This window comes from Hemitrygon akajei, chromosome 5 (assembly GCF_048418815.1).
Source record: "Hemitrygon akajei chromosome 5, sHemAka1.3, whole genome shotgun sequence".
NCBI lineage: Eukaryota > Metazoa > Chordata > Chondrichthyes > Myliobatiformes > Dasyatidae > Hemitrygon > Hemitrygon akajei.
In genome coordinates, this window is record NC_133128.1 from 74126730 (window position 1) to 74141654 (window position 14925).

The 14925-nt window shown below is 37.8% G+C and overlaps 1 protein-coding gene across 2 annotated transcripts in view; it reads left to right on the top strand.

The window, feature by feature from the left end:
* Positions 1-14925, top strand: part of tlr7 (toll-like receptor 7) — a 42571-nt gene that overhangs the window by 16774 nt on the left and 10872 nt on the right. The window contains exon 1 of one of the 2 annotated variants that reach the window (XM_073045794.1): positions 5379-5579. The exons of the other annotated variant lie outside the window; for it this stretch is intronic. Within the exon in view, the coding sequence (XP_072901895.1) occupies positions 5577-5579 (3 nt within the window). The 5' untranslated portion in view covers positions 5379-5576. Of the gene's footprint in view, positions 1-5378; positions 5580-14925 lie in introns of those variants that run through there. 2 annotated transcript variants of the gene reach the window in all.

The following is a 14925-nucleotide window of genomic DNA, read 5'->3' on the forward strand; positions in this document are numbered from 1 at the left end:
GAATGTAGAATGATTAATCAAATACCTCCATTATAAAATGAAGAGCAATCACAATCAGACTCAGAATCTGGTTTATTATCACCAGCATGTGATGTGAAATTTGTTAACTTAGCAGCAGCAGTTCAATGCAATACAGAATATAGAAGAAAAATAATAATAAATAAATAAGTAAATCAATTACAGTATACGTTTATTGAGTAGATTAAAAATTGTGCTAAAAACAGAAATAATATATATTTTTAAAATGAGGTAGTGTCCATTTAGGAATCGGATGGCAGAGGGGAAGAAGCTGTTCCTGAATCGCTGAGTATGTGCCTTCAGGCTTCTGTATCTCCTTCCTGATGGTAACAGTGAGAAAATGGCATGCCCTGGGTGCTGGAGATCCTTAATAATGGACACTACCTTACTGAGACACCTCTCCCTGAAGATGTCCTGGGTACTTTGTAGGTTAGTACCCAAGATGGAGCTGACTAAATTTACGACCTTCTGCAGTTTCTTTTGGTCCTGTGCAGTAGCCCCCCCCCCCCCCACCCCCCCAATACCAGACAGTGATGCAGCCTGTCAGAATGCTCCCCTTGGTACATCTATAGAAGTTTTTGAGTGTATTTGTTGACATTCCGAATCTCTTCAAATTCCCAATGAAGTATAGTTACTGTCTTGCCTTCTTTAAAACTGCATCGATATGTTGTGATCAGGTTAGGTCCTCAGAGATCTTGACACCCAGGAACTTGAAACTGCTCACTCTCTCCACTTCTGATCCCTCTATGAGGCTGTAATGTTATTTACAAGACTTTGGACAGAATCATAAAAATTACATTCACTCTTAATATTTTAGGAGAGATTAAAACCCAGAAATCTTTTTTCGAGGAGATTATTGATTTTTAGAATAAGTTCACAATGTGTGGTGAATGTGGATCCTTTGCAAAAGAAAATCAAAATTGGAGTTGCTAAGACTAATGTTGCTATGTGAATAAAGTAGCTAGTTTATTGGATCAACACACACAAAATGCTGGTGGAATGCAGCAGGCCAGGCAGCATCTATAGGAAGAAACACTGTCGACGTTTTGGGCCAAGACCCTTCATCAGGACTAACTGAAAGAAAAGATAGTAAGAGATTTGAAAGTAGGAGGGGGAGGGGGAAATCCGAAATGATAGGAGAAGACAGGAGGGGGTGGAGTGAAGCTAAGAGCTGGAAAGGTGATTGGCAAAAGGGATACAGAGCTAGAGAAGGGAAAGGATCATGGGATGGGAGGCCTAGGTAGAAACAAAGGGGGAGGGGAGCACCTGAGGGAGATGGCGAACAGGCAAAGAGTGATGGGCAGAGAGAGAAAAAAAGGAGGGGGGAAATAAATAAATCAGGGATGGGGTAAGAAGGGGAGGAGGGGCATTAACGGAGTTAGAGAAATCAATGTTCATGCCATCAGGTTGGAGGCTACCCAGACGGAATATAAGGTGTTGTTCCTCCAACCTGAGTGTGGCTTCATCTTGACAACAGAGGAGGCCATGGATAGACATATCAGAATGGGAATGGGACGTGGAATTAAAATGTGTGACCACTGGGAGATCCTGCTTTCTCTGGCGGACAGAGCGTAGGTGCTCAGCGAAACGGTTTCCCATTCCCATTCTGATATGTCTATCTATGGCCTCCTCTACTGTCAAAATGCTATGCTGGCAACTTCTTTATCCAATCTATTTGTCACTATCCTTTGTTCTGAGCTAAGTATCTGTCAAAGCCTATAACACACCTTTACTAATATCCTCTTATGGATAAATAATGAGAAAACCTGTTCCAAAATAAAAAGTTAATGGTAAATCTGAAATTAAAACATAAAATGTTAGAAACACTCAGTAGGTCAAGCAGCATCTGTAGCGAAAGGAATAAAATTAACATCTTAGGTCTGAAAGAACAGAAAGGATTAGATGAGCCTTTTACATTAAAAGAGGTCGAAGAAGCTCTAGGATCACTCCAGAGTAATAAATCTCCAGGAGAAGATGGTTTGCCGCCTGAATTTTACAAAAAGTTTAAAGATTTATTAATTCCTCTTTTTATGGAGCTAATACACCAAGCGGAAAGAACGCATAAACTTCCAGAATCTTTTTCGACAGCTATTTTAATAGTGTTGCCAAAAAAAGACAGAGATCTTTTAAAGCCAACATCATATAGACCTATTTCTTTGTTGAACACGGACTATAAAATAATAGCAAAGATTTTATCTAATAGATTATCTAAATACTTACCAAAATTAATACACATGGACCAAACAGGATTTATTAAAAATAGACAATCGGCAGATAATGTAACTCGGTTACTCAGCATAATTCATTTGGCACAAAAGAGGGAAGAAATGAGTGTGGCAGTTGCTTTGGATGCAGAAAAAGTATTTGATAGATTGGAATGGGTTTTTTTATTTAAGGTATTGGAAAAATATGGATTAGGAGTATCTTTTATAAAATGGATTAAAACCTTAAATACTAACCCCAAAGCTAAAGTGGTGACAAATGGCCAAATTTCAACATCATTTCAGTTAACAAGGTTAACAAGACAAGGTTGTCCATTATCACCTGTTTTATTTGTGTTGGCAATAGAACCATTAGCTGAATTAATTAGAACTGACTCAGATATTATGGCTTTCAGAGTTAATCAGGAGGAATATAAGATTCTTATTTGCTGATGATGTTCTGATTTATCTAACTAATCCATTGCATTCGTTGTGTAAATTATCTTCTAGATTAGAAGAATATGGGAAAATATCAGGGTACAAAATAAATTGGGATAAAAGTGAAATTCTACCCCTTACTAAAGGAGTTTATAGTCAATGTTGATTATTAACTCAATTTAGATGGCCGATAAATGGTATAAAGTATTTAGGTATAAGAGTTGATAATGATATAAAGAATTTATATAAATTAAATTATTTGCCATTATTTAAAAAAATTCAAGAGGATCTTGATAAATGGATGATGTTACCAATAACATTAATAGGTAGAGTCAATGCTGTAAAAATGAATATATTTCCTAGATTACAATATTTATTCCAAACACTACTAATACAATTACTGCAGAATTTTTTTCAAGAGTTAAATAAATGTGTGAGGAAATTCCTTTGGAAAGGTAAGATGTCAAGAATATCGTTGGAAAAATTGACATGGAAATTTGACTTAGGAGGGTTACAATTACTAAATTTTAAGAATTATTACAAAGCAAATCAACTTAGATTTATTGCATCTTTTTTTGATGAAGATAAACCGGCATGGATTAGAATAGAATTAGACAAAATAGGAGAAAATATACCAGAAGATTTTATATATAAATGGGAATCTAAATGGATACGGGGAAAAAAAGAATCTCCTATACTAAAACATTTGATTGATTTATGGAATAAGATAAATGTTGATGATGAGATAAAGAAATCTTTATTAGCAAAGAGACCTTTAATTCAAAATAAACTTATCCCTTTTACAATGGATAATCAACTTTTATATAACTGGTTTCACAAAGGGATTATATATATAGGAGACTGTTTTGAAGGATGTATATTAATGTCATTTGACCAATTAAAGAATAAATATAAAATATCAAATAACACTCTTTTTTGTTATTTCCAATTAAGGGCTTATTTAAGAGATAAACTGGGTCAAACAATGTTATTGTTGAAACCTAATGAAATAGAAACTTTAATTCATAAAGGAAAAATTTTAAAAAATATTTCTGGTATGCATAATTTGATTCAAAAACAGGCAATTAAACAAGGAATTCATAAGTCAAGACAAAAATGGGAAACTAATTTGAATATTAAAATTGATGAAACAAGTTGGTCAAGATTATGTCTTGACAGTATGACAAATACAATAAATGTTCGACTAAGATTAGTACAATATAACTTTTTACATCAAATATATATTACACCACAAAAAATAAATAGATTAAACTCAAATTTATCTGATCAATGTTTTCGATGTAATCAAGAAATTGGTACTTTTTTACACTCTACTTGGTCCTGTTTTAAAATTCAACCTTTTTGGACAAATTTAAGAGTTTTACTGGAACAAATTATTGAAATACAACTTCCACATAATCCAGGCGATATTGAAGGGTTAAAATCGAAATCCAAATTGAATAAATATCAGAAAGAATTCATAAAAATTGCATTGGCAGTAGCCAAAAAGCTATTGCAGTTACTTGGAAATCGGATTCATACTTAAGTATAGATCATTGGAAGAATGAAATTTTTAGTTGCATTCCACTTGAAAAAATTACTTATAATTTAAGAGATAAATATGAAATATTTCTGAAAATTTGGCGCCCTTATTTACAAAAAATAGGATTAAATATATAGGTGCTCCGAAGATAAAATTATTGGTTATCTGGGGAAAGAAATAAATATACATATTAAAGCTATTATGAATTCCATGGAGCATGTGGGGATCTTCCGATATCCAGGCATTCTTTCTTTCTTTCTTTTTTCTCTTTTTTTTCTATAGGGATATGTTAAGGGGGAGGGGTTAAGGGGAGGGGGGAAGGGTTGATAATGTTTTTTTCTTTCTGTAACCTATTTGAAAATTCAATTAAAAAAATTTAAAAAAAAACATCTTAGGTCAATAACCTTCCTCCATGGTCGAATTCTCATGAAGGTCATTGATGTGAAACCTTTACTCAGTTTTCACTCTACAAAAAGTAGCTGAAATGCTGAGCATCTCAACTATTTTACAATTTAGTTTTACAAAAACTTAAGCAGGATCTTAAATATAACTTTTTTTTACAGGATTCATCTTTTAACAAGTTACAATTTCCAAATTATTTAGTAATTAATTGTGTGTGTTTCAATGGCTGGTCTATCCCAGTGTTTATGGTGTATCTCCTACATAACTTATCCTCTCTAATCAAAACATTTTTCCCCATTACAAACATTCCTAACTTCTCAGTAAATATGTCTTTTCTATAATCTCCTTGATTCCAAAATGAAAACAAGACCACACTATTTATTAACATCCAATTATTTACTCTGCAGAATATCTATTTCACTTTTTCTTAGCCAAATCCTTTCACTTCCGATTCCCCAGGTAGTCTGATATGCTACATATAGAATAATATTTTTCAACATTCTTCTTCTATGACAAAACTGACATAGTTCAGTTTTGTTACAGATAAGATAAAGCATCAAGTTACTGCCAGCAGTTTGATATTCCTTGATTGATTTCAAGCAGAAACAGAAATAACAATTGGTAACAGGTGAGTAAAATGCACAAAATAGAATGTACATTGCGAACAATTGCTAATGCGCAGCTACAGTTTAGGAACAATGCAAGAGGTTTTCTTAAGCTATCTTTAGAGAGGCGGAACCAATTACTGAGTTTCACTTTCATACTTCTCGATCATGTGAAACTTTATCCAGCTTTAGCTTCTAGGTGTAACTGCTCCTGGATCTACAGAAAGAGACAGAACAAAATACTCCATTTGCTATTAGAACCAGGTATTGCTGAAGGCACTGTCATTGTACAAAGAATATTCTGTCAGTTTACTTTAAAAGAAGATGTAAACCCAATGAAACAGCTGCAAGCCTGAGCAACAGAAAAAAATGGTAGGTGCTGTATCACTTCCACTTTTTACCATGTGTTATTCTTTGGAAGCTTGAATATAATATATTTTGTTTCAGAAATTTTAGATATATTAAGACATAGGGTGAAACTTGTACTATAATTTCAAGCAATGTTAAAAGCAGCACTTTAATTGTAATCTCTTTTGTGTCATATGGTTCTTTGGCATAGAAAGCAGCTTACATCTTAGTAGAATCTATCTTGCGTAAGTTATTTATTGCTGAAGATATTGTAAAAGATGGAGATTTTAAAGGATGACCATACCTTCAGCACAGAGCGGTGTACTGCGATGGATGGGTACTGTTCAGAATGGGGTTGAAATAAGCAGATTTCTTCCTGATCTGCCTTGAGCTGATTCATGTCTGCTAATCTCAGTATAACCAATTTAAGGATCAGGAAATGAGCCACAGTTCTCACTGTTGAACCCTGTTGGTGATTAATGCTGGAAAGTGTGTAACGATTGGGGTATAGCAAACAGGCAAAGTGGGGCTCCTGGGCCTTCAACTGGTTACCAATCCGACACACGCTTTCTCAACCAACACAAGGAAAATGGTCAATTGCTCAGTTCTGCAGAATTTTTGCTGCTGGATCTCATTATAAAGTAATAACATATCAAACACTGGAATGGTGGTAGCTGTCTCTCTGCACAACAAAATGAAAATATTTGTTTCAAAAAATTCCTGATTAATCAGATTGGCAATTTGTTCCACCTCTCATGTGTGTGGCTTTTGGAAACTATTTGCAAATCCACAACTCACTGTTACAATCATTTTATGCATAACCATCCTATAACAACATACGTTATAGAATAGAAGTATTTATCAGCCAAAGATACAGTATGTAGTCCATAAAATAAGGCAGATTAAATATGTGTAAATGTATATTGTTCTGTAATCTTTGATAATTTACTCAACATACTGTAGACACTAGAGATAACAGTGTTTTCAGATGCTGGATATTCGATTCAAGTGAGCATTCTGCATTATCATAAGATGAATCCGAAATATTCTTCATCCATTGCTTAATTTCTGTTTGTATGTTGAAAACCTTCCAGTCCATTTTACAGGACATCTAAGTTCTTCAGACTTTTTCTAAAAGCTAACGTTGAGTCTGTTTTAATATGGTTTCAAGTTAGTAGAATGCACACAAGTTATTGCAAAATTAAATATATGCCCCAAACTGGAGTTTTATCATGCATGGGTCTGCTTAATATTTAATTATTTTACACACGTTTACTGCAAATAAAATTTCTGGAACAGAGGGTATAAATTTAGTGATGGAAGTGGAACTTATTACAATTTTTGTGGTGAATTTATTGTTTATCAAGTTGTGGCATGTTGCCACTGGAAACAATTTTCACCATTATAAGACAGCATCCAGACTCAAAATCAGGTTTATTATCACTGGTATGTGACGTGAAATTTGTTAACTTAGCAGCAGCAGCTCAACGCAATACATAATATAGAAGAAGAAGAAGAAGGAGGAAATAAATAAATCAATTACAGTATATGTATATTGAATAGATTTAAAATCATGCAAAAAACAGAAATGATATATATTTGAGGTAGTGTTCACGGGTTCAATATACATCCAGACAGATGCTATTAGCAGTCTTGCTGCACTGGTGTACCATCTTCCCATTTTCCACCATTCATCCTTCCTATTATCTTAGTGAGCAGCTTTATACAGTAGGTTTGTAGCCACAAGGAACCAGACTGAGGCAATCTAATTCCACTTCACACCAAAACTCCAAAAAAAAGCAGGTGGAACTCCTTTTAAAACCCAGTTGTGGAATGGGTGGTTGCTATTTACTGATTCTAGTAAATTTTATCTGTTGAATCAAATATCTTGAAAAACTGATAATATAAGTTGGCTCACCCAAATCAACAACAGGTGGATCATATATGAAATAAATATATACTTGAGTTTGTGAGCACATTTGTTTTTCAGAAGATGGATTGAAAAAAGTAATGGCTGTTCAAAGTTGTCAAGATTATAAACAATGATAGAACCAAGCTACAGAGAGAGAAAGAGAGGGAGAGAGGCTTGTTGGCTTTTTCAGACCGCACTGATTTTAGAGTGATGTTTTCTACTTAAACTTTGATCATTTATCTTGCACACCCTTTTTCCTTCCTCTACTGAATGCTACTACCACATCTGCAAACTCCAGCTTTTCATCGAGATTTTTGTATTCTGAATCATAACAACTTGCTCTGCAAAGACATTTCTCCTTACTGCCAACAAAACAAATGCAGACACTGGACATCCGGGTTGATTTTTATGTCTGTGATCTTTTGTCTAACATCCCCTTTCCACCGCAGCTTCAGGCTGCTGTGTCAGTATGACAGAGCAGGTCTGCCACAAGTAATTTCTTCCTCCTCCCACACCCCTCCCCAGTAGCCCCATAGTTCTCGTGTCCCTGTCTGGCAGTGATGACGTTATGCTTCTCAGGTGTGCATGCTAGGCTAACACACAGCATGGACACTCTTGTTTGTACTTGCACTCTCCAGGACTGTGGCATTCTCTGCCACATCCGTTTTGTTGTTGCTTTCAGTTTCAGGGAGGGAACCTGACTTCTTCCTCTTCTTCTAACTTTTAATGGCAGTTGGCAGTCCAACTGAAAGGTGCATTGCCACCTCCAACTGGACTGGAGTGTGGAAATAAAACCCCTACTGGTTCTTTATCAAATGAAAACTAAATTACCCCTATGGATTGTAAATATTGAAGGACAATACTGTGATTAAATTTAAGTCACTTTCATAACTTAATGAAGTTTTTAAATAAAAACTATCAGCCCCCAAAGATAGTAGTGAAGCCGGCATTTGAGTTCTTTCAAACTTATATGTTTCACCTTGTAGAAGAACGTGTTCAATTCTTTCACACTGATGACAAAACCTACACACCCTAGAGTGATGTTTTCCATCAAGATATAAGGAATAAGTAAGCATAATATGTCCAATTATATGTGATGCACCATCAATAACTCACTCTGAGACGTAAAAGCGAGGTATCGGCTTTTATTGACTGGAAGAAGGAACAAGCAGTGAGTGACCACCATACTACATCCTGGAGACTGAGAGGCCGGGCTCAGACCTCCATCACCTTTATACAGGGGTCTGTGGGAGGAGCCACAGGAGCAGTCATCAGGGGGCATGTCCAGACAGGTATATGTAGTTCACCACAATATGTCAAGTCAATATAATTCTTTCACTTCTTGTCTTACCCCCATCTCCCATCACCCAATCGTTGTACATATTCTGTAAAGGTGTCTGCCCTCATGCCCATTTTGCAAAAATCTCACCATTTACCCCCAGTTCTTAGCCCTGCAAGGCTTAAGATTTGTTGAGCGAAAGGTTTATATTCACAGATGAATTTTAACAGCATTTTTAGCTAAACGATCAACCTTATCATTCCCCTCAACACCTCTATGTGCAGCGTTCCCTAAGAAGACATGTAAACCAATACTTTGTATACAAAATAATGTTTGATGAGCTTTCAACAGTAAATCTGACCTACTGCTAGAATGACCTGTTTTAAGACTCATCAAAACTGAAAAGGAATCTGAACAAATTGCATCTTTGCAAGGACAAATCTCCTCCACAGGAGACCTGACTGATGGGTGGGGTGTCTTAAAATTGGGATGCCTGTTTGTGGTGGCACATGCTCTGTGCTGGCTCAGTGGAAGAGTTTGTTTTGGGGGATGGGGAGAGTGCTAGCTTCTGGAAAGTGGCCAATTATTGATAGGTTTTGGTTGGGCAATCTCATTGTGATCTTGTTGTGATGAATGTATTTGTGAACATTTGTGATTGTGAAGAAGGATGTGAACTCCTGTGTTTTGTTTTCGTGTAATTGTTCAGATGCATGATAACAACTCCCTCCACCTTCCAAAGAAATGACTAGCCGTTTTCTCCTAGACTAAGGAGGTCCTTACTTAAAGGGCCATTCTGGTGTAAGTTGGGAAGACAGAAGCAGTATGATAGGGTGTATTACTTCAGACTGATGTTTTTCTAGCTGTAGTCCTAAAGGACTGATGGAATATATGCAACACACACAAAATTCTTGTGGAACACAACAGGCCAGGCAGCATCTATAGGAGAAACACTGTCGACGTTTCGGCCGAGACCCTTCGTCAGTGTTTCTCCTATAGATGCTGCCTGGCCTGCTGTGTTCCACCAGCATTTTGTGTGTGTTGCTTGAATTTCCAGCATCTGCAGATTTCCTCATGTTTGCTCTGATAGAATATATCAGCATTTTCTCTTTTGTCATTCTTGTTATTTAGCCAGTTTTTGCACTGTAAATACTTTTGCATTTTTTCAATTTTTTTTAACCTCTGGCACATAATAAACACCTTTGAACTGAATGTGTCATTGCAAACTCCCCTCTGATGTTTAAAATCCACACAATCATAAGGGTAAACACGAGGAAATCTGCAGATGCTGGAAATTCAAACAACAACACACACAAAATGCTGGTGGAACACAGCAGGCCAGGCAGCATCTATAGGGAGAAGCGCTGTCGACATTTCGGGCCGAGACCCTTCGTCAATCATAAAGGTACCTGGCCCTCACCAAAATTAGACGGCATGACAGTCAGAGTCTGAGATTAAAACAGAAATTTCTAGTATTTACTGTTTTTATTTTTGACTTCCAGCATCTTCATTTTTCCTTTTGTTTTTGAAAATAGAATCTTAATGCAGACTGTTGAAATTTTTGAGTTTTTTTTGTTTCTCCCTGCTTTGCCTCCGGTACTTTTGTAGAATGTCTTAATTCTGTTCTCCCCTCAACAACCATTCTGCCGATGGATGCAGTTTCTTTTTATTCATTTGAAAAAAAATAATCCTGATTCTGAGTGTTTTCGCCAAACCTCCTCCTATCCCTTCCTCATCTAAGAATGTAAATGATGATTTTTCTGCACTGGAAGTCTTACCCATGCCACCATTCTCTTAAATCTCTTGTCTACCTTCTCCGGTTCCCTTTCCACTGTATGCTTGTGCATGTGAACAGGTGAAGGCCCTCTGCATTTTTTTATGAAGGCTCTGCATAACTTCCAGATGTCCCATAATAAGTTAATGGCTTCCACCATCTATCATGACATTTTCACATGTTTCTTGCACAGTTCCTGTATCTCATTTATACTGTATCTCCAGTTTTGTAGTTTACCTTGCCTCCCAACACACTTCATTTCAATTTGCAATCACTACCATCCTTAGTAATGAGACTAGTTATGTGCACACATCCATGACTTCATATTTTACATATTTTGATTTTCTTTGAGGCTGAGGGCATTTCCCTACCCTTCCTCCCCCCATCTCATGAGTTCACAATCTCCCCAGCCACCTTTTCTAGGGAGCGAGGGGGTCAGGGATTTGATGTTATTGTTGCGAGGGAAGGGTTTGGCGTTTGATGTTCCATCCAATGTTTTCTGTGTGGGTGATCTTTTGTGCGAGCAAGAGGGTGGGGGTTTGTGGTATGTGAGTTCTGTTTCTTTTTCCTTTATGCGCGGGGAGAGGGTTCATGTCCTTTCTTTCAACAACTTCCGTGGTTTATTTTCTGTATTTCATGGCTCTCTGGGTAAGATGAATATCAGCATTGTATTAAATCACCTCTGCTAAGGGGAAGAGATTTTCACTACCTACCTTATGTGTACTCCTCATTCTTTTGTAAATCTCAGTCAAATAGGCCTTCACACTCTTTTGCTCTAAAAGAAATCAAACCAGCCTCTTTGCACTGAGCTAAACCAAGGGATCATCCCGATGAACGTCCTCTGTACTTCTCCTATGTAGTACCTGTGAAGAGTAAAACAGTACACAGTATTCCAGCTGTTCCCCCAATCAATACTGCATATGATGGTGCTGTAACCTCCCCGATGTTATGTCTGTGCCCTGGGTAATGAAAGCAAACTTTCAGCATGCTTTCTTCACCACCTTACTTACTTGGCCTGTTGCTGGTAGTGATCCTTGAGCATGTACATTAAGAGCCATCTGTTTCTCTAACTCAGACCATATTTCTTTCTCTGTTAACTTGCACCAATGTCATTATGTTTACTTCATGTCATTATGTAAGTTACGTGCAATTCAGTTTAGTTTACATTTAATGTAAACTATTTTTTCATTTCTATAATTTACCGGTACTAATTCTGTAGGAAGATGAGAGGTGACTTGATAGAGATGGATAAACTGATAAGTGCCATAGATAGTGAACAGCCAGTGTCATTTTCCTCAGGGTGGAAAAAGAGAAATGGCTAATATGTTGGGAGGGGGTCAATATAATTTTAAGGCGATTGGAGAAAGATATAGGAGTGGATATCAGAGATTTTTTTTTAAAACACAGAGCAGTGAGTGTACGGAATGCACTGCCAGGGGTAATGGTAGAGACTGAGGGGATTTAAGAAGCTCTTTGATAACCACATGGATGATAGGCAAATGGAGAGTTATGTGGGAAGGAAGCATTTGATTGGTCTTGGAATTTATTAAAAGATCGGCACAACATTTTTGGGCCAAAGGGCCTGTACTATGTTGTACAGTTGCACGATCTATGTGCTACGAACTGTGCTGCAAAAAAAAATCTAACTTTCATGGCATTTATATGCTGTCTTTGTACTGTCTGCCTGTGACAATAAACTTGAACTTCAGTCACTCTGTACTTTTCTGGGTCTTATCATTCTTTGCACAGTTTTAGCAGCTGAGAAAACTTAATTAAAAATCAAGAATTAAGACCATAAGACCCCTTGGCCCATCGAGTCTGCTCCACCACTTCGTCATGGCTGATCCATTTTCCTCTCAGCCCCCATCTTCTGCCTTCTCCCCATATTACTCCATCAAGAATCTATCAACCTCTGCCTTAAATACCCCCAGTGACTTGGCCTCCACAGCTGCTTGTGGCAACAAATTCCACAGATTCATCACTCTCTGGCTAATGAAATTCCATAGACCATAAGGCCATAAGATATAGGAGCAGAAGTAGGCCGTTTGGTCCATCGAGTCTGCTCTGCCATTCAGTCATGGGCTGATCCAATTCTTCCAGTCATCCTCACTCCCCTACCCTTTGATGCCTTGGCTAATCAAGAACCTATCTATCTCTGCCTTAAATACACCCAATGACGACACCCAACAACCAAATTCCTCCTAATCTTTATTCTAAATGGACATTCCTCTATTCTGAGGCTGTGTCCTCCTCTGGTCTTAGACAGATCTGGTCCGACAGGAAACCTGCTCCCCACATCTGCTCTATCCAGGCCTTTCAACATTCGATAGGTTTCAATGAGATCCCTCCTCATTCTTCTGAATTCCATTGAGTATACAGACCTAGAGCCATTAAGTACCAATATATATAATGGCAGCCATAGGTCTATCAGCTTAATATAAAATAGCATCTGGCTTGTGAATGTCCTCTGGTGAAGTAAACCGGCCTTCCTGACAGTCTGGTCTGTGAGTGACTCCCTAGGCTGACTCTTAACTATCCTGCAATGAGGCCCAACTCTCTCAGGCAGGCAAAAATGTCCGTGATACTTCCCTAATACTGCAGCAAATTATGTGACTAATTCATTTGATTCTCCTACTGTAAACTAACAAACCATTATGAGAAAACTTACAGTAATGCAGCTAGCAGAACTGTTCAATCCTGATCCCCAGCTCTACACAAATGGAGTTTGTGCATTCTCCAACATGGCTGCATGGGTTTCCTCTGGGTGCTCAGGTTTCTTCTCACATCCCACCACAGATTGTACGGCAAAGTGGGGTGGCAGTTAATGCTGCTGCTGTAGCACTCCAGCAATCCAGCGTCAATCCTGAGCTTAAGCGCTGTCTATGCTGAGTTCAGATGTTCTCCCTGTGTTCTCCATCAGTTTCATCCCACATCCCAGGTAGTAGGTTAAGTGGGACCAATATCCTCGCGGGCAGGTTTGTTGGAGCTGTTGGAGCGGGTTTAAACTAATTTGACAGGGGGTTGGGAACCAAGGTGTAGGGACTCAGGAAAGGATGGATAGTTAAAAAAAAGTAAAGATAACATGCAGTCAGATTATCAGGAAGGGCAGGCAGGTGATGGGACTTAGATGCAGCCAACAGGCTAAGTATCAAAACGTTAGGGATGCAGAGGCAGAAAGGATAGCAAATATGGTACTGAAGGTGTGTATCTAAATGCACGTGGTATAAGAAATAAGGTGGATGATCTTGTTGCAATATTACAGATTGCCAGGTATGGTGTGTTGGCACCATCACTGAATCGTGGCTGAAGGATGGTTGTGGTTGGGAGCCGAATGTCCAAGGCTACACATTATATCAGAGGGATCGGAAGGTAGGCAGAGGGGGTGGCGTGGCTCTACTAGTAAAGAATGGCATCAAATCTGTAGAAAGAATTGACGTGATCAGAAGATGTAGAATCCTAGTTGGTTGAGTTAGGCAACTGCAAGGGTAAAAGGACCCGGACTGGCAGTTATATACAGGCCTCCCAACAGTTGCTGGGAGGTGGGCCACAGGTTACAACAAGAAATAGAAAAGGTGAATCAAAAGGGAAATGCTATGGTAGTCATTGGAGGTTTTAACATGCAGGTCAATTGGGAAAATCAGTTTGGTAATGGATCTCAAGAGCGTGAGTTTGTTGAACGCCTAAGGGACAGCTTTTAAGAGCAGTTTGTTGTTGAGCCTACTAGGGGATCAGCTATACTGGATTGGGTGTTATGTAATGAACTGAAGGCTATTAGGGAGCTTAAAGTAAAATAACCCTTAGAAACCAGTGATCACAACATGATTGTGTTCAACTTGAAATTTGATAGGGAGAACGTAAAGTCTGATGTAGCAGTATTTCAGTGGAGTAAGGGAAATTACAGTGGTGTGAGAGAAGAGTTGGCCAAATTAAATTGGAAGGAGCTGCTGGCAGGGATGTCAGCAGAGCAGTAATAGCATCCGTTTCTGGTAAAGATGAGGAAGATGCAGGACAAGTGTATTCCAAAAATGAAGAAATTCTCAAATGGTAAAATAGTACAACTGCGGCTAACGGGAAGTCAAAGCTATTGTAAAAGCAAAAAAAAAGGCATACAACAAAGCAAAGATTGAAGGGAAGATAGAGGATTGGGGAGTTTTTAAAAACCTACAGAGAGCAATTTTAAAAATCAATAAAAGGGAAAAGATGAACTATGAAAGCAAGCTAGCAAATAATATCAAAGTGGATTGTAGAAGTTTGTTTCAAGTATGTTAAAAATAAAAGAGAAATAAGAGTGGATATAGGATTGCTAAAAACGAGGCCAGAGAAATAATAATGGGGACAAGGAGATGGCTGATGAACTAAATGTGTATTTTGTGTCAGTTTTCACTGTGGAAGACACCAGCAGTATGAC